We start from the raw sequence: 20,518 nt of genomic DNA on the forward strand, positions 1-20,518 counted from the left end.
ATGCTCTTGGTAAGCCCAAATGACTTTGCTCCCACTTAAAAACTTTTTTGCCTGTTTGGTCAGTGACCCCAGAGCCTCTTCCAACTGCTTCTCCTCCTGAAAGCGACCCAGGTGATGACTCTGATTTCTGGGAGAGAGCGCTGCGGGGAGGTGAGAAGACAGCCCAGATGCCAGACCAAACAAAGGTAACCTCCTGTCATCACACCTGATCATAACCAGTATCTGTCCAAATACTTTTAACGTGTGTGTGTGTGTGTGTGTGTGTGTGTGTGTGTATTCTTACCCTCAAAGCTGGTATATTTTCCTTTTTCTTGATTCTGACACCACCAGTGCAGGAGTTCTTTGTTTTTTATTTAGGCATGTTGCTGAGGCACGTATAAGTATCCCCTGAATTATAAGATTTGACTTATCAGTGAATTATTTTATTTTATAGATTTATATCCTGACTTCAGCAACATATCAGTCATAACAGGGAGACAATAAAATTCAAGTAATGAAAAAGAAACTCTGCTAATTGTCTTAAGCCTGCACAAACACAACTAACTGTAAGAGGCCTTTCTGGCTAAAAAGATCTTCAAAGTGCGTTTAAAAGCACACACAGGAATTACTTGTGCATAGGATAGTTATGGGAGGGGTGAAGCATCTGCTTTGCACGCAGGTTCAGTCCCCGGCATATCCAGATAAGATTGGGAGAGGCACCTTTCCCAAACCCTCAAAAGCCCCTGTCAGTCAGTCAAACAGCCAGACACTGGTCTAACACTGTCAAAGGCAGATTCCTATGTTCCTGTGAGTTGCCTCACCACTGTCAATGTCTTAGTGTTGCATCCAAGCACAGCCATATGTTCCATATCTACTAAATCAGGGGTGGGGAACCTCCAGGCCACCAGATCTCCACATCTGGCCCACAAGCTCACTTCAGCCAAGCCATGTCCACTGCCCTACACCTCACGTGACACATCTCAAACAAAGCTATTTAGGGCTTTGCAAGGGACATCACAAGACCCAACAAATTAGCTGCTTGTCACCTGCGGGCAAAAAGATCAGCTAGTGTCCTTTTAACACCAGGTGATTGGCCTGTCAAAATTGCCCTATGCAAGGTGGGGGAGCTAGTGATCTGGCCCACTGGGCAGATACAGTCCCCCACTGCCGTATTAGATAGATGCATCTTTTCGTTGTTGGCTCATGCACCATTGATGTTGGTGTTGTTATATGTTTATTATATTATTATATTTATTTTCTTGTTGTTACATTTTTCTGTTATTAACTACCCTGAGATCTGTGGATGAAAAATATTTATAAAATTTGTGCACCACCCTTCATTCAAATATCCCAGGGCAGTTCACAACATAAAAATACTGATGGCACTGTGCCATCAAAACAGGGGGGGGGAATACATAATAAAGCAAAAACAAACCAATAACCCCCCCCTCCCATGAACACATTTAAAAAGCCATAGAATGTTAATCAGCCAAACCCTGGTTGAAAAGAAACAATTTCTCTTGGTGCGTAAAGATATACCATGAAGGTGTCAGGTGAGCCTCCTGGGGAGAGTATTCCACAAATGGGGAACCACTGCAGAAAAGGCCTGTTCTCATGTTCCCACCCTCCAGGCCTCTCATGCACGAGGCACACAAAGAAGGACCTCAAGTGATGAATGCAGGGTCTGGATAATAATGAATTCATTTGGCGAAACAAGTAGCTGAACTCAACAGTCTGTATCATGCAGAAATAATTCCTTCACAACCCTACAACAGTGGCTTCTATGCATAGCACCCAAAGCCATTTAATTTCTGTCTTTTTTCTGCAGGAGGAAGAGCCAATCATGAAGACAGCAGACAGTCACCTAGCAGGTAAGTGTGTGGCTCAAGAAAACAATCCTCTTTAGCACTGTCAGAAAAGATGCTTTGAGGAGCATTCACCTGAACCAAAGGATTCAGGACTTTCTGAACCTTCCTTCTCCTATTCTTTCAAGAAGACTGGTTAACAGTCAGACATTTTTTAATGGCCTGTATCTTTGGAAACTGCTGGTTCCTCCCCCCTTTGGCATCCTTTCCTCTTTTTAACATTGTTTAGTGTTCAGAAAGAGAGCAGTGGCAACTGCAAGTGCTCCTGGATGACACTACTTATCTAGATCCACTTCAGTCTGGATTTTGGTCTGGTTTGGGGATTGAATCAGCCTTGGTTACTTTAATGGATGACCGTTACAGAGAGAGGGGCAGGGAGTGTGACCCTGTTGTTCTTACTCAATCTCTCAGCAACTTTTGAAAACATCGATCAGCTTCCTGGCATGGAGATTGGAGGCACTGCACTGGAGTGGTTTCATGCCAACCTGCACAGTTGAGTCCAAAGAGTAACATGGGAGGAGTGCAATTGGACTCCCAGGCCCTTAGGCCACAGGTTTCTGCAGGACACTGTTCTGGATCCAGTGCTATTTAATACATGTATTTTGGAGCAAGAGAAGCTTTGGAGCATGGTGCCATCAGTATGCTGATGATATGCAGCTCTGTTCTCCATCTGAATCAGAGGTTGTGAAAGCCCTGGAACAGAGCCTCAAGGCAGTGGTGGACTGGACAAGGGCCAATAAAATTGAGTTTGAATTCAGCAAAGATTGAGGCTTTGTGGGTGGGTGGTTCCTGTATCCAGAAGATAGGCCGGTTGCCTGTTCTGGGAAGGGTTGCACTCCCTCTCAAGGAGAAGGTACATAGCTTGGACATACTCCTGGATATGTCCATCATTCGAGACCCAAGTGACCTCTGTGGCTAGGAGTGCCTTTTGTCAGCCATGGCCATAACTGGATTAGGACCCATTGGCCACTGTATTCCATGCATTGCTACCCTCAAGAATGGATTACTACAATTCACTTTATGTGGGGCTGCCCTCGGACCTGGTCAGGAAGCTCTGGCTGGTGCAGAATGCAGCTACCAAACTGCACGTGGGGGCAGACAGCTGACAGCATGAGACACCTCTGTTAAAACATCTCCACTGGTTGCCCATACACTACTGGGCCAGGTTCAAGGCTCTTGTGTTGATATACAAGACCCTGAGTAAGTTGGGTCCAGGATGCCCTAAGGACCATCTGAACCCTTGTATCCAGCTTGATCACTGAGATCATCCAGAGAAGTGCTGATAGTTTTCCCCAGGTCACTGGTCCCATGCTGTGGAACACTCTTCCAGCAGAGATCCAGTGGACACTTCCTTGCATTTCTTTTGTAAGTTAAGAGGACTATGCAGTTGTTTAAAATTTTGTTGACTGGTTTAATTGTTTTGTGCATCTTAGGCACATCCAACTTGTGTGTTTTCTACCCTGCACAGTTGAAGGCCAGCCAGCTGAAATTGTGCAAATTAAATGCATGCAAAGTTTTCCTGGTGCGAAAAGAATCTCCAAGGTCCTCTCAGCATGCAGGCTCTGGAAGCTTGGGGGTAGCTCCATGAGATCTCACCGGAACTTGGATGGACCCGTGAGATTTCACAAAAGCATCCTAAAGCCAGTATGCTGAGCATGCCTTGCTTGGTAAGCAAGACGGAGGGCTAAAAGTACTTTTTACATCAGAAAAACCCAGCTTAGTGCTCTGGCACTGGAAGGCTAAGGCTGCCGGTGGGGGGGGGGGCATTTCCAGGGGTTTGAGTATACGTGTTTTTGCCTATACACTGAACCCTTGGAACCAAACCCCCATGTAAGATGCTGTCATACTGTGTTGCTTTTAAAGGTTTCTTTAAAAAAATGTTTTGACATTGCTGTATGCTAACCAGATACTTTATGAGAGGGTGGTATATAAATTATTTTATTTATAAATAAATAATATGTGCTGTCTTGGATCTTTTCAGATTTCAAGAGAAAAATCCACTTCAAAGTTATCAAGAATCCTGGGGACCTGGTGCAGTTTATTCGTGACTTGAAGGAGAATGCCAGGAAGGTAAGATGTAGTAGAAGGCTTGCTTGTCTCCAGATTTACTATGCTATTGCTGAGCTGCTTTTAGGTATACAATGCGGAATTGCTATCTGCCTAGTATATGGAACTTCCTTGTCCAGGGTCCAGTGTTTGCTAGGGAACAGCAACTTGGAGGTCTTCCTGGGGCCACTGGACAGGGATTGTCCAGCCTTTGTGATGTGCATGTTGTGATGGCATCTCAGCTGGATCGGTTTGAGCCTCGCCTTTGTCCCTCCAGGACAAAGTAATGGTGAGAGAACCAGAGGAAGCATCTCAAGAAACTCCACCCAAAAGTGAGCCATCGTTAGGGACAGAGCACTCTGAAGAAGGGGCCCAGGAGGATGAGAAAGATGAGGAAGACCTGCTGGGGAAGTTTGAGAAGGAACTGGAAGACATCCTGCTGCCTAAGTCAGAAATGGCCAAGCTGAAGGAGGAGGTAAAATCTGAGATGGAAAAGGAGTTTGGTCACATCATTAATGAGGTGAGGATGCAGGAGACTAACTATAATTTCCTTTCTGCAGTACCCACCTCAGAAAACTATTGATGGGCCCTGGATGTTCTCTGTCCCCTTGTATCACCTTATATTTGCACACATTTTGCTGCCTTTGTGGGAAAAAGGGCTATAAACTTTGTATGTGTTTATTAGTTTAGAAAAAGCTGAGAGGGAGGGACACAAAATTGGCAAAGAATGATGAATAGTAAGGAGAGGGAATCTTTCTGCAAGGTGAAGGAACTTTCTTCAGGCAGCACCAGTGGTGGGGAAGGGAGGGGACTAACAGAGGAAGTAGTGTCTGAATGATGCAGCAGCGAGACTTGTAGTCAGTATGGTTCCCCTGGTGGAGCCTTACAACCACAAGGACTAGAAACATGACTGAAAACGGAGTCTTGCAGATCCAGACTTTACACCTGTGGTTCTCAAAGCGGGTGGTCCGGCCCCCTGGAGGGGCAGGGGGGTTACGTAGCAGACTGAAGGTGTAAATGACTGTTAGACTTTGAAAACCTGGTATCACTAGATCAAGTCCATTTGTTTTGTTTAAGTAAATAGTTCTGATTGCATTTTGAATAAATATGCATTTAATTGTTGCTGTTTCAAATTTTATTGTGTTATTACCTTCCATAGTAGGTCATGCAAACCTCTGTTCTGAATATTGCTTTTAGTAGGGAGGGGGCACTGGGGATGAGTGGATTCAGGGGAGCAGTGGCCCAAGAAAGTGTGGGAGCAACTGCTGTATTCATAACTGCAGGAAATGAGCCAGGCTGCTACTCAACTGGATCTCTCTCTTTCTCAATAAATAAATAGATCTTAGCGTATCCTTTCTTGGATTGTTTACTGGCAGGTGGAGGATGAGTTGGAAACAGAAGGCCTGAAAGGTGAGTTTGATCGAAAGCAAGCCTCCAAGTCTTTGGCGTCTACCCTCAACAAGCTTATTGACAAGCTGGATCCTGGCAAAGACTTGAATAAAGGAGATAAGGAGCAGGAGCCACAGCCAGGGGAGGAAGAAGAGGTAGCAGATGGGGAAGATACTGCTGAAGAAGACGTAGCCAAACCAGCAACCGGTATGTTCCCATACAGATAAGGTTGGCTTCATTTTTTTCAGTGCCAGTAAATTTGAGGACTGTTTTTGGATCAGCCAACAGGGGGTGACATTTTGTCATAAATAACACATCGAGGGTTGATCTACATGCGGACTTGCTCAGATTGCAGGGCAAGATGTCAAGGGTTTAGCAAATAATTTGGGAGCAGGTAGCTAGCAAGTTGTGATGTGATGAAGAAAACCATAGCGGAAACTACTGTAGTTATGGAGAAGCCTTTGAATGCCCAATGGGTGCGACTTCTTAGAAGGGCTCTTTCATCACTTATCCTTGCTCTCATTCTTAAAATTCCTGCAGGGGAAATCTCTGGAGAGTTTCATTTTTGTAACACAACTGCTCAGACACCAGTCCTGGAACAGGCTTTGCCCACCTGGTGCCCTCCAGCTGTTTTGGACTCCAGTGCCCATCTGGCTGGGGATGGTGGAAGTTTTGCTCCAAAGCAGCAGGAGGTGGCGCAGGTTGGCCAAAGCTATCCTATAAGCTTCACGGTCAAACTTGCCAGAGCTGGCCTGTCTAATGACCTTCTCCATTTGTGACTATCTGCGCATTTAAAAAAGACACAAGACTTCACCTGTTCTCCCAGGTGCATTTCCTTAGCACTGGTCAGTAAGTGACTGGGAGGCAGGGGGCAGGTAGGATGATGCATTGTAGACAGAGAACTGATGGTGGGAGGAGTTTTCCCAGTAATGTTTGCCAGTTTCCAAATTGATGGAAATAGTTATTTGCTAATGGGGGGGGGGGTGTCCAGCCACATAGAAGTTCCCACTCTTTCTTTTTTTAAAGTCCCTTGCATTTCATTATAACCCATGTGTACGTTTTTGTTTTGTTCTTTAGCTAAGCCCATTTTGCCGTTTTTGCTTGCTTCTCATACTGTTGATCATTCCTGCTAGCCTTGGGAAAGGCAGGGCACTGAAGCCTTGGCCACCTTGCCTAGCTCTCTCCCTTTTCCTTCTTGACATTTCCAACCAGGCATTACCCAGATGCAAGACAGCCTTCCCCAACTGGGTACACTGCAGAGATTTAGCTCCCAGCCAGCACTACCAGGGATGGTGGGAGTCTGGAGGGCACCAGGGTTGGGAAAGGCTGCCTTAAGGGTTAGAAACTTGCTGTTCAGGGACTTAGGATGCTCAGTTTTCAGCTCAATATAACCACCACACCTTTCTGGGACTTCCTGCCTTCCTTTTCCTCTGCAGTCCAGGGACCTTCTGCATTTTGCAAAATTTCCAAATGCTTTGAAAATAAACCCTTAGGAAAAAAATTGTGCTCAAAGCACCGTAAGTACAATTGGCAGAAATTTTCCTTTTGAATGCAGACTATCCCCAGCCTTGCTTGTAGGCCCTTCCAGCTTGCGCTCTCGTTCTCTCCCCCCCCCCCAAATATTGGCCTACTGACCCTCCTCTGTCCCCTTTTCTGTCTCAGATGGCGACCCAGACGGGCGCGTGAAAGTCAGGGTCACTAAAGTAAAGCCAGGCAGCGCACAGCAGAAGCTGCTGCGAGTCCAAGAGATGAGCAGGGACAACCCACAGCTGCGCCACATAGAGAGTGTGGTTAAGGACCTGTTGGAGAAGGAAGGCCTGAAGGCAGAAGGTAACGCAGCCATGTAACCTGGACAGCCAGAGGTGGCCTCGAGCCCTTTTTAGCCTGGGTGGGGTTGTGTTTAGGGGGAATTCTTTAAGGGAGAGCAGTCAGGGATGCAAAGTCACTCGAGGGCTCTCTTAATTGCATACCACAGGGAGCCATTGGCCATTCTGCTCCTGAGCTGATAATCTCATAATTTGAGTAGCTTGGTTCTCAAACTGAATCCATTCCATTCCGTTCAAAAACCAGGGTGTGCTTTCTGATAGAAAGTAAAGCAAAATGGATTAATCTGTTCCAGACTTAAATACAACCCCTAAAACAGCAATTTAACATGAATTTTACTAACGAGACCATTGATCCATAAAATGAAAGCAATAATCAATGCACTGTACCATAAAATAAATAAGACAGTATTGTAGATGATAAAATTTAAAATTACATTTTTCTTACCTGCACTGATGATAGTCATTGTTCAGATGGGGGGGCTTTCATCCATTTCCGCAATCAATCAATCAGTAGCTGAATTGGGTTCCACACAGTCACAAAAACAAAATAACTGAAAAAGCCTCAAAAACAAAAAACGCAAAATAAATAGCAAAAACAAAAGCACCAAATTTAAGCACCAAATGTCACCTCAGAACACTGCTATCGGAAGCAAAATAATTCAATTACAATTGGGGGACAGTAAAAACGGAAGCTCAGGACTCAAAATGGAGCATGTTCGGCTTCCGAAAAAACTTTGAAAACTGGAACAGTTTTGCAGCATTCAGGTTCCAAGTTGTTCGTGAACCAAGCTGTTCGAAAACCGAGGTACCACTGTACATTATCTGCTTAATTTTTCTCCCAAGAAGGTTTCTGAGGCCAGGATTTGAACTTCTAGAACTTGAAGATTTTTAAAGTACAGTAAGCCCGCTCCACCCCATTCTGCCCCTGCCCCTTTTCGCCCTTTTCCTGACATCTTTGATCATGCATCCTTCAGATATGCCTAAACCAGGAGTTGCCTGTAAGATTATACATTTTAATTTTGAGACCCTTCAGCCGTAAAGTAGGGGAAAACAAAGAGCTGGCTTGTAGTGGATGAAGGTAGAAGTTTGATGTGAATCCCATTTATGATGTGCTTTGATACAGGAGACGGGGAGGAATTCAAGTGTAATCACCAATATCTGTCAAAACCAGAGTGTTAAAGGAGAAAAGAAAATGGGAAGTTGGATTTGTAAGAACTAGGTCAGGGGAAGGCAACCTAAGGCTGGATTGGGCTGGATGTGGCCCAATCGCCTTCTAAATTCGGCCTGTGGTCGGTCTGGGAATCAGCGTGTTTTTACACAAGTGGAATGTGTCCTTTTATTTAAAATGCATCTCTGGGTTATTTGTGGGGCATAGGAAGTCGTTCATTTATTTTTCCCCAAAATATAGTCTGGCCCCCCACATGGTCTGAGGGACGGTGGACGGCCCAGGGCTGAAAAAGGTTGCTGACCCCTGAACTAGGTTCTACTGCATAGTATTGTCATCATCCTTTTGTTTGAATGCCACCTTTCTGTAGTTAAAACCATGCTCAAGACAGTTTACAACATGAAAAGATTCACATAAAAACAAACATAAAATTAGTAATAAAGAATAAATAAAAGACATCAAGCAGCACACAACCAAACTGAACAATTTCCACATAATCGTAATAAGATCTGAAGATAAAAATACAAAAAAATTAGCATCAGCAACAGTAATAGTACCCCCTCCACAAACCCCTACCCCAGCCCAAAATTCTCTTCAGCAGCCACAGCATTTGTAGCTGGAGTCAGTCAGGGCCCTGCCCTCCCAGACCAGTCAGGGAGCAGGTCTTCCAGGACTCACAGTCAAGATAGTAGGCTATCAAGTGACTTCATGTAACACCTGACTTTTGTTCTTTTTGAAATCCCAGTGAATTGTGACTGAAGTGCATTAATTACCTGTACACAAGGTTAGGTACCTCCTCCTTCTTTGGCGATCACTCATAGCTGAGTAGGATTGTCTTCCATGAATATGGCCTTAACATAAGTAACTGTGGAGGCCAATTCTGGATCCACACATCCCTCCACAGTGGGGACATAGGTACCACTGTCTTAAAGGCCTCGTGGCTCCCTATTCTTGAGATTTTAATGTCATCATGCAGGTTCACCCACACATGGTAACCATGGAGATGAGCATCCATCCCTGCTGTACCTGCATCACCATTCCTGGACCCTTTCTACAATTAAAAGACCTATGGGCAGTTTAGTACTGGGTGATAATATGGGAGCAGCATGCTCTTGTCTTCAACATTAGAGGTTTCTCTGGAACCCAAACCCACTCCCCTTGTGTTAAAAGGAAGGAGAAAGCAACATGCAACTTATATGTACCAACCTGCAATGTTTGGTTCTGTTCTTTCCAGAACCACTATAACTGGTTGTGCATGCACACACTCTTGCTAAACCCCCAAGTTAATAGCTCTTTAAAACTAGAAGAGGGCCGTAACAACAGCTCCTCTAGCAGTACTGTTTTTCCCCAAACAGTACTGTTTTTCCCCAAACAGAATTTTGGGGACCAAACTGCCTGTGACCTTTTGCTGTGCCTCTTCCCCACACTGCTCCAATAACACTTGGCCATAGCAACTGCATGATGGGACACAGTTGTGCTCACTGTTTACCTTCATCCAAAGGTAAACAATGCTTCATTGGCCAGCATTTGCAGAAGGCAGGGGAAATACTGAGCTAAGCTGTGCATTTCTGCTTTAACTAAAATATTACTGGGAGATGCAGGGAAGAGGTGTGGACTGGCAGCTGTTGCGTGTAGATCTTTGTTCGGGTGCTGCACATGTTGGTTGTAGTTTGAGGGCAGGCTAGTCCTGATGTGGCTGCATCTCCTGCTGTTGCTTCTCCAGTTAAGAGATGCCCTCTGTCTGTTTCCTAGCAGGGCAAGTCTGCTAAACCTCCTTGCAGTGCTCCTGTATCTTCATGTGCCATTTCCCTCAAATATGACCCACTAAGGACTGGGGGCAGGGCAACTAATGTGTGGCTAACTTTGTGGCTGGCAGGTAAAATTGAAATCAAGATTGTGACCACGGGTGGCCTGGGCGAGGATGATGATACCCATTGGCTGTCAGAAGAGGACACCAAAAATCTCAAGGACATCTTCTTCAATATTCTGGTGAGGGCCCAAGGTGAAGGGAGTGTTTTAATGAGGAGAAAGAGGTTGTTCCCCTCCATATCACACCATGTTTATATTTAATATGGAATAAGGAAGAGGAAGAACTCCTTGCAAGTCCTATCCTCTGGTGTGGAAGACGTGGAGAGACTGGCTATAGGTGTGGTCTTTGGTGGGGACAAGGCTGTGCACCAGGGCTGGCCCAAAACATTTTGGCACCTGAAGCAAACTGCAAAATGGTACTCCCCACCCACCCCTGCCAGAGAAGAAGGGGTGAGTGAAGATCTGCATCAGAAACAAGGGGGGAATAAAGATCTACGCTGGAAACAAGGGAACAACCGGGGGGGGGGGGAGACCAGCAGCACCTTCTATTTGCCAAGAGGCCACTGTAGAGGCGGCATGTGGGGCAGATCTGGTCCCCAAGGAGTGTGCTGTAGCTGTAGTTTGAAGCAGTGGGTGATGCATTTTTGCATAAATCAAACCCCTGCGTCCAGTCACACTTCCCTGCGTCGCTCTGCTGGAAGTTGACCTGGCAGGAGAGCAGAGCTGCAGCGGTCCCGTCCGTGTGAGATGAGGGATAAATCAAGTCCAGAGACAGTTCAGTTCTTATCTCTAAAAGCGTTTATTTACAAGGCAATAAATCCGTCCGAAACTTCCGACATTCTCATCCGTGCTCCAAGAGCACACTCGCAGCTTCTGTTCCAAGCTGCTGCTCAGCGAGAAGAGAAGTGAGTCTGGAAACAGAGAGACGCGCTGCGTCACTGCTCTGCGACAGCAGACTCCTCCTTTTTCTCCCCCTCCTTTTCTTCCCAGACGCAGGACACCTCGGAGATCTGACCCTGTCAGTTCCAAACTCCACACCCCCTCTTGTCCTGCGTCTGGAGACAGTAGCCATCAATGCTTTCCCCATACACAGACCCTCACAGAACTCCTCGTGCTTCTGGAAGGTTAATGGTTTTGTGAAACCATCAGCGAGGTTCTTTGTTGAGGGACAGTATTTCAGAGCGACTAGCCCCTCATGAACGCTCTGACATACATTCTGGAAACGTATGTCCAAATGTTTGGTCCTCGCCTTGAATTGCCCTGTCTCAGCTAATTTAAGGCATGGTTGGTTGTCTTCATGCACCACAACGGGCAGACAATCCTCTTCACAGATTTCCTCGACCAAACACACATAGAACTCCAGTTCTCTGCAAACCTCTGATAGCGCACTGAACTCAGCTTCAGTAGATGAAAGCGCTATGAGACTTTGCTTCCGGGACCTCCACCCAATCACTGAGTCCCCAAACTTCACCACTAGGCCTGACACTGATTTGCGGTCCTCAAGGTTAGCCCAATCCGAATCCACCCAGGCGGTCAGCTTGACATCGCCCTCAGCTGACATCTTGAGGCAAAAGTCTTTGGTATCTTGCAGGTAACGTAGCACCCGCTTAACACCATTCCAGGCCTGCACACTAGGACTTGAAGCCTCTCTACTGAGCAGATTGACAGCAAACGCTATGTCTGGTCTGCTCCACTGTGACAGATACAACAGACTACCCAGAGCTGACTGAAAGAGTTCAGTGTTTTCGAACACCACGCGTTCTACTTGCTGACACTCCTTCACGTACCCAGCCTCCATGGGTGATCTGGCACCTGCACAATCAGACATCCTGAACTTCTCAAGCAACTGCTCAATCTTACCTTTCTGGCGAAGCAAAAAGCTTTCATCACTTGCTCTTGCGATTTCTACGCCTAGATAGGACTTGACATCTCCAAGTTGCTTCAGCTTGAACCGCTTACCAAGCTCCTTAGCAAACTTCTCCACCTGTTCACTCGTCCTTGCCATCAACAAGATGTCATCAACAAACACCTGTGCCACTTGCTGTAGCAAGCCTGAATCTCTAATGTAAAGACAACTGTCTGCAAGAGATCTCTTAAAACCTAGCTTTTCTAAGGCTTCATGTAGGCACATATTCCAATTCCTGGCAGATTGGCGTAACCCATAGATGGATTTGTGCAACCGCCACACAACGCCTGGCTCACTGACTTCGAACCCTGGAGGAGGACGCATGTACAACTCCTCCTGGAGATCTGAGTTCAGGTAGGCGACATCTACATCAAAATGGTTCACCTTCCAACCTCTCTGTGCTGCTACTGCCAAAAGCATTCTCAAAGTCTCCGCCCTTGAAGTCGGCGAATAGACCTCTGTGAAGTGGACTCCGCGTCTCTGTGTAAATCCACGCGCCACTAACCTCGCTTTGTACTGTGGCTCTCCTGCTTCTGTGGGTTTAAGACGGTAAACCCATCTGCAGCCAACAGCTTGCTGGTTAGCCGGCAGCTGTGTGAGTGAGAACACTCCAAGAGACTCCATTGAGTTCATCTCCTTCTGCATCGCCTCATGCCATTTGCTGGCTTCTTCCCGAGGCAACTTCTGAACATCCTCAAAGGATTCAGGTTCACATCTAGCCACACCAACCCAGACACTCGTGGCTTCATACCTTTCAGGTGGCTTTCCTCTGGTTGATCTTGCTGACCTCCTCAGCGTGAATTCTGGAACTGCGCCTGATTCACCTGGATCAACCCTCCTATCCTCTATGTCAGAATCATCCCCCTCTGACCTGCTGCGCCGTTTAGGGCGAACAGCTGGTCCTGCTGGCGAGGATGGTTCACTCCTTGGCTCAGACTTGACAGAGACCTGTGGAGGGGTCCTGGGACTCCCCTTTGGAGAGATACGGAGCCTCTCCCTTGGAGATCCCGGCTCTGGACTCTGTGGCTGTGGACTGTGCTCATCAGCAACAGGTTCAGCCTCACCCTCCTCTTCCTCATCTGAGTCTACCAGAATATCCGGGTTTCCGTGAAGCCGCTTCCACCCACTCTGCTCGCAAAACTCAGCACTGCCGCTAATAAGCAGCCTGGACTGGTTGCCAGTAGGGTATGCGAAGCGCCACGCCTTTGAACCCGGCTCATAGCCCACAAAGATCATTTTCCTGGATCTTGGCTCCCCTTTCCTGCGCATGGCCTTTGGAATCAGAACCCAAGCTGTTGACCCAAAAGTGCGCAGAAAATGTACTTTGGGCTTTTTCCGATGAAGCAGAAAGAACGGTGTGTCTCCTACACTGGAATTGAACACTCTATTCTGCAGGAAGCAAGCTGTTCTATAACTCTCGGCCCAAAAGCGCTGTGGCAGCCCCGAGTCTGCCAACATAGCATTCGCTGACTCCTGTAGCGTGCGAAACTTCCTCTCTGCAACCCCATTCTGTTGCGGAGAGTGGGGGGCCGTCAGTCGATGACTGATACCCTTCTGCCTGAAGAACGATTGCAGCGCAGAACCTGTAAACTCCCCCCCACGATCGGACTGAAAGGAAACTACTTTGGTAGAGAACCGTAGCTCTACCGCTGTGATCCAATCCCTGATCAGTGCAGCTGCCTCTGACTTCTGTTGCAGCGCAAATAGCCATGCATGTTTTGTAAAATCATCAACCAGAACCAGAACCCACTTTGATCCAGCTAACGAAGGTGTCGGCATGGGTCCCGACAAATCTGAATGGACAAGTTCAAAAGGTTTACTGGTTTTCCTCTCAGACCTGGGATATGAGCATGTTACGACCTTTGATTGCTTACAGGCTTGACAATCTAGGTATTTGTCACATGCTTTGAACCTGCACCCAATGGTGTTATCTGTGGCCTTCTTCACATATGACCACCCTGCGTGTCCAAACCTGCGATGCCATAAGTGTAAGCAATCATGGTGTGGTGGGATGTTGGCACACTGCCCTTGGGCATCTTCAATGGACTCTCCACTAGCCCCATTTTCCACCAGCCCCATTTTCCCACCAGCCCCATCTTCAATGGGCATCTTGACCAGAAAGAGCGTGCCTCTTCTCTGGACACTGTGGATCTTCTTCCCATTCCTGAAAAAGGAACACACATTGTTAGAAAACAAAACATCAAACCCAGCAGCCATAAGGGCTGGCACACTTAAAAGAGAGTGGGCAAGCTCTGGTACCACAAAAGCTTCTACCCAATGATCTATGAAAGAGCAATAAAGAAGACCAGTTTCAGTCAATGGTCTTTGAGACCCATCTGCTAAAGTAACATAGCGTCCAGTTTTAACTGTCTTGCAGTTCCTCAGGAGCCCAGCAGATGTCACAAGACAATGAGAGGCTCCGGAATCGATCACGAGAGATAAAGAGTGTCTCTGGTTATTTTCCACAGATGCCGTGGCGTTGCTAGCATTCCCATCGGTTGCCATGGCCACAGCCTCTCCCCGGCTAGGGCTCTTGCCTTTTCTCAGAGACGCCAGCGCAGCTGTGAGGTGATAAGACGCCTTGTCTTTGTTTTTCTCCTGGCCTGCTGCTTTCCCACGTCGTTGCTGGGAACCGGCCCTGGGAACCTGCTTTGTTGACATTCCACGCCGGCCAGTCTCCTTGCTGCCACCCTGCGCCTCTAGCGGACAATTGCGGATCAGATGTGTATTGCTACCACACCGATAGCAGCTTTTGGAAACAAAGGCTCTTACACAGTCCTCGCCACTCCTGGCTGCTGCCCCCCCACTCCTTCTTGGGGTGCAGCCTGCGGGCTCTTTCCCAGCCCTCTGCCTCTTCGATTCTTCGTCAATCAAGCGTCCGCTAATATATTCGATCGTAAGATCCTGCGGTGGCATCGTTTCCATCGTGAGAACCAAGTTCTCATAACTCCTGTCCAAAGAGCTTAAAAGCGTGTAAGCCTTAAGTTCATCTGGGAAGGGCACATTGAGCTGACGCAGCTTACTGAAAATAGTCAGCACCTGCCAAACGGCCTCAGCCGATTCAACGCCCTCCAGGTGGGGCAACAGCAAAGCGTCCACACTTGCTTTCAGCAGGCAAAGCTCTCTCTGCGCTCTCTCACTCTGCAGAGCAGTAGCCTGCATGGGTGGGGCCGGCTCCTTCTGGACTGGACTCCAGAGCCCTGTGGCCACAAACCACCCCCTTGCTCCTCTTGACCAGGCCTCCCAGTTGGCCCCATTCAGCCTCTCACCGGGGTAGCTCTCTTGGCTCTGCTGTGCCTGTGCAGCAGCCATTCTTCTCCCCCCCGGGGCTTCAGCGTACTCACAAGTTTGCCAGCAAGCCGGACCTCCGAAGCAGCCGTTCCTTCTGGCTCTTGGCTCCGCTCTCCGGCACCTCCCTTCTGCCCTTTCCTGGCAGGAGATTACAGCAACACGTCGCTGGCAGCCTTCTCCCTTCTCACACTTGTCAGGAAACGCGACACGTCCATAACCTTTGCATAAATCAAACCCCTGCGTCCAGTCACACTTCCCTGCGTCGCTCTGCTGGAAGTTGACCTGGCAGGAGAGCAGAGCTGCAGCGGTCCCGTCCGTGTGAGATGAGGGATAAATCAAGTCCAGAGACAGTTCAGTTCTTATCTCTAAAAGCGTTTATTTACAAGGCAATAAATCCGTCCGAAACTTCCGACATTCTCATCCGTGCTCCAAGAGCACACTCGCAGCTTCTGTTCCAAGCTGCTGCTCAGCGAGAAGAGAAGTGAGTCTGGAAACAGAGAGACGCGCTGCGTCACTGCTCTGCGACAGCAGACTCCTCCTTTTTCTCCCCCTCCTTTTCTTCCCAGACGCAGGACACCTCGGAGATCTGACCCTGTCAGTTCCAAACTCCACAGCATTCCTTGGAGGCTGGATCTTCTGCCACAGCGGATGCTGCCGCCTGAGGCGGTAGCCTCACCTTACCTCATGGGTGGGCTGGCCCTGCTCTGCACATAGAATCATAGAATTGTAGAGTTGGACAGGACCACAAGATTCACCTGGTAAAACCCATGCAGGAAGTAGCTATACCATGACTAATAAATGGTAATCACTTAAGTAGGGTGGCTTTTTCAGTGGCCTTAAAGATGGCAGCAGAGTGGGAAACTCAAAACAAACCCACAGAGCAGAATCTTCCAGGAACATTTCTTAGGCATGTTTCACAGGAAAGAATGGGAGCAGTGCACTTCCCATTCATTTCAACAAAGCTTGGGCAGAAGAGCCTCCTGGTGGAATGAGGGATGTGTTTCCTCCTGGCAGACTCTACAGTGCACTCCCCGTATTCCTTTCCTGTTGGGGGAGAGGGCTTGCCATTTAGGTTTTATACCTAGGGTGCCAAAATATCTTGGGTTGGCAGTGGGACCTAGAATTTGTCGCCCACCATTCATATGATTGAGTGTGTGTGTGTGTGTGTGTGTGTGTGTGTATTACACACACACACACAAACTGCTGTGCCTCTGCTTGCTTTTCACCTTCCCAACCCTATTTCTGAAGCCATTTCTCTCTTCTTTCCCTCAGCCCCACTTTACACCTCTGTTTTTACCTTCACCCCCATGTCTGTGCCTCCCTCCATTTTATGCAACCCCCTTGGACAGAGGCCACCCCCATTTTAATGTCCTGCATCTTCTTCTTTCTACATATTGCACCTACTTTTCACCTTCTCAATTAACAAGCCATAATCTCCTCCTATTCTTCAGACCCATTCACACCCCTGCTTTCATCTTGAACCCCTTTCTCATGGCTCCTAACCCCCCTTTATAAGCCAATTTTCGCCTTTACACCCCTTTTCCCTCTATGCACCTTTTCTCATCTCTTCCTTGCACACATATCAACCCATTTCCTTGCCTTCGCCTCTCTCCTAATGTGCAGCTACTTTGTGCACATACATTTTGTGTTGATATGTTACTTACTGTATCTTGAAAATAAATAGAGGCTTAAGAGCAAGCTTGTCAGCTTGTTCAGTTAGAGAGATTTCAGTTGATGGTTGTTGCACATATATGGGTGATTGCTTGTTAATAAAATAATTGCTAAGTTCCCAAATTGAATTTGGAGCTTCTTATTGAAGACAACACATAGTGGCAGGAGAGAAATACATAATGTAAAGGTCGTATAGAATATCATAGTTTATCTCTCACACATGGGACAAGTGAAGAATGGAAGAGGGAGAAGTTTTTAACAGTCATTTTTTCCCTTTCAGTTTTTCGCCCATCTCACTGTACTCAAACAATAGCAGAGGTTTGAGTAAAGCAAGGATGGAGAGAGGCTGAGGTGTGGTCTTTTTTAAAGGCAAATCAGTTTTAACAAGAAGAAATAGCATCTGTGTTGTACCCTTCTCTGCCCACATCAAAAAGCTAACACAACAGAGCCATTCCCAGCTCCCTTTTTGCTGTACCAAACCTTGTTTTGAAATCCCATTTCTCTCCCCCTCCCCATGTTCATTGTACTCAACCCTCTGTCATTCTATAAAATCACCACTTTTCCCCTTTCAGTTTGTCTCCATTCCTGCCTTCCTAAAACTTCTGGTGTTGTTTGAAACCTCCATTTCCTTTCCAGCTATAGTCATGCTTCTGCTGTTTTAAACCACCACTTTTCCGCACCCTGACTCTGTGCAAATCCAAGATTGTGATACAGCACTACAAATCCTCCAATGTTGGTTTCATTTTGATGTACCGTATTTTTCGCTCCATTGGATGCAGTTTTTCCCCTCTAAAAATTGAGGGGAAATGTGTGTGCGTCCTATGGAGCGAATGCAGGCTTGTGCCATAGCCGCGAGCAACCCCTCCGGCAGGGAGAGGCTGCACGGGGCTATGGCTTCTTTAGCCCCGCACAGCTTCTCCCGGGAGGGAGAGGTTGCGTTGGGCTAAAGAGGAAGCCAAAGCAGCCAGCGGGATCCATGTGCAACCTCTCCGGCAGGGAGAGGTTGTGGGCAGCCTGTACGCTGCTCTTTGGGGCTGGGGGGGGAGATTTTTTTATTGATTTCCCCGTCTAAAAACTAGGTGCGCCCTATGGTCCGGTGCGCCCTATGGTGCGAAAAATACGGTATATAGGAAAATGTAAACATACACATACATGAATGTGTTGGTGTGCTTCTCCCCTGCCCTCACTGCCTTTTGCTTCCCCTCCTAGATCCAGGGTACGGAAGAAGCTCATAAAGAGCAGCGGAGGCAGCGACAGCTGGAAGACAACTATCGTTTTGTGTGGGGGCGCAGGCAGGATGAATTACCAGCTGCTGGCAGCGCTGATTCAGATGAACTGGATTTCTGAACCTCAACCAGCATTGGAACTTGGTCACCTGTGGCTTTCCCCCCTCCAAGACTTCTTGGGCACCGTTTCAGTTGCTCGCCAGGAAGAGCAGCGTGTTTCAATAGTGACCAGAATCCCATTAGAACTGCCTACAAAGTGACTGGCAAGTGTGGGCGGCATCTCTTGCCCCTACTTCTCTTCATTGGACCCACTACCGTCTCATGAGTTTCTCTCTTTCTCTTTCTTTCTCTCCCTCCTTCCCATCCCCTTCTCTCTCTGTCTCTCTCAAGTACCCTCAGGCATGTCCCCACCATAGCCTAAAAGGCTTCCATAAACTGCCTCACATGGCCACGGCAGCCTTGGTGCCAAATCTGTGGTGCCCTCCCATGCCATGCTGTTGGTGTCAACCCTCACAGTCTCATGCCAGCTGTGCTTGGCAACAGGAGCAACAAAAACCAGGCCACCCACTTGACTCATTGGGAGTCTCTTGACCTGATGCTGTTTTGGGGTGTGCATTTCCGGGTGGTAACAGGCCTTTGGCTCAATGCAACGTGGAGTGGAGAGCTGGAACTCATTCACCACCCTCCCCACTTTCCCCAAAGCTCGTGTATGTGGAGGAAATCCCTGGGCTTATGCAGATGGCTGCCTCTCACCTGTGTGCCTTGAACCTGGAGGAGGGTGGCGAGGGAGGGGACACGCTTCCCTGTCCTGTCTTGGCCTCTTCCTAGCATTCTGTTGGGGAGGGAAGGTTTGCATGAAGCAAGTTCAAATCTGCTCTGTCGTTTACAGGCCATTCCTCTACTACTTTTCATTTGCATAGCACCAAGCCATTGTGCAAGGTCCGCAGCCCTGGTCTAGTGAACCCCAGCAAAGAGAGAATGCAAAATAGTGGTTGGCTGGGAGAATGTTGCAAACTGTTCTCTCTGCCGGCATTGTTTCACATATACTAAGGCCCTCGACACGGGAGTATGTGCTGAACTGTGCTGAAACGCAGCTTTTTACGGCAAAGGCTGGCTGTTACTTCTGTGAAGTCTCGAGCCACAAGCCTGGCTGAAATCTCTTGCAGCGAGACAAGCGTTCAGCTTACATGATGGGTGACTGGAGGTGAGGAGTCCCTGGCCAAGGAAGGGGAGAGGCTGGAAGAATCGGGCTGCCTGCCTGGCCTTGGCACGTACAGGATGATTCAGTTCTCTTTTTTCCTATCAATAAACCCAGATCAACCCAGAATACGAGATTTCAATGTTTTGCTTTTGTGTGTGTGTGTATGTGTGTGTGTGTGAGAGAGAGAGAGAGAGAGAATGCAAATGAGCCAAGCAAGGACACTGGATACAGAATTCCTAATGTACTAGAGCGACCTTTTTTTTTACCTTCACAAACCAATACATGTGATATAAAATGTGTCTTGCAACGCGCTGAAGACCTTTTTTCAGTTTGTTTTTGCAAATCTTCAGTGAAGGTGCCTTACTGAGGATCTTGATGGCAAAGGGGCAGTGTCTCATTAAGCAAATAAATCTAAGGCTGGATTTAGGAACAGGTACCTGACCCAGGCAATGGTCTGCGCTGGGCTCATGTGTGCCCTGGCTAAGCTTGGAACAACGTAATAAAAATAAACAAAAAGCCAACAATATTCCAAAATGACAAAATCTTACAAATAAGAGGGCCTGATAACCAGCAAATTAGTAAAGAAGCAAAACCACAATGACAGAAATTTTAAATTTCCAATTAACCGAAATACCTAGGTACGGCATTTAAACAAATTAAATCATCTTTGGTTTTAGGAACAGTTTCCACTCCCATTTTTATTGTGTTGGTTGTAAGTTGTTTCTAAATGGTTTGTAATACTGTTTTTAACGCTGTTACCTGCGCTGAAAGCTTAGGGTGAAGGGTGGGTACCGTATTTTTTGCTCTATAAGACTCACATTTTCCCTCCTAAAAAGTAAGGGGAAATGTGTGTGTGTCTTATGGAGCGAATGCAGGCTGCGCAGCTATTCCAGAAGCCAGAACAGCAAGAGGGATTGCTGCTTTCACTGCGCAGCGATCCCTCTTGCTGTTCTGGCTTCTGAGATTCAGAATATTTTCCCCTTGTTTTCCTTCTCCAAAAACTAGGTGTATCTTGTGGTCTGGTGTGTCTTATAGAGCGAAAAATACGTAATTAATTAGATTGACTTCTTGTTTATGGCAGGCCACTGCCCTCCTGTCTCTCACACAAAAAAGCTCAGTTCTGTGTCAACAAACTCGAGGTTTT

General features: G+C 47.3%; 1 protein-coding gene across 3 annotated transcripts in view; it reads left to right on the plus strand.

The window, feature by feature from the left end:
- Positions 1-18,750, plus strand: part of OS9 (OS9 endoplasmic reticulum lectin) — a 38,380-nt gene extending 19,630 nt beyond the window's left edge. Inside the window, exons 8-15 of one of the 3 annotated variants that reach the window (XM_053371007.1) lie at positions 64-185; positions 1,808-1,850; positions 3,826-3,914; positions 4,168-4,410; positions 5,267-5,486; positions 6,942-7,109; positions 10,147-10,259; positions 18,157-18,750. In XM_053371007.1, coding sequence (XP_053226982.1) covers positions 64-185; positions 1,808-1,850; positions 3,826-3,914; positions 4,168-4,410; positions 5,267-5,486; positions 6,942-7,109; positions 10,147-10,259; positions 18,157-18,294 — 1,136 coding nt within the window. In that variant the 3' untranslated portion in view covers positions 18,295-18,750. The remainder of the gene's footprint in view (positions 1-63; positions 186-1,807; positions 1,851-3,825; positions 3,915-4,167; positions 4,411-5,266; positions 5,487-6,941; positions 7,110-10,146; positions 10,260-18,156) is intronic. The other 2 variants (XM_053371016.1, XM_053371026.1) reach the window with 2 other exon arrangements.
- Positions 18,751-20,518: the final 1,768 nt, after the last annotated feature.

The sequence above is a fragment of the Podarcis raffonei genome, chromosome 2 (genome assembly GCF_027172205.1).
Source record: "Podarcis raffonei isolate rPodRaf1 chromosome 2, rPodRaf1.pri, whole genome shotgun sequence".
In the NCBI taxonomy this organism is placed as follows: domain Eukaryota; kingdom Metazoa; phylum Chordata; class Lepidosauria; order Squamata; family Lacertidae; genus Podarcis; species Podarcis raffonei.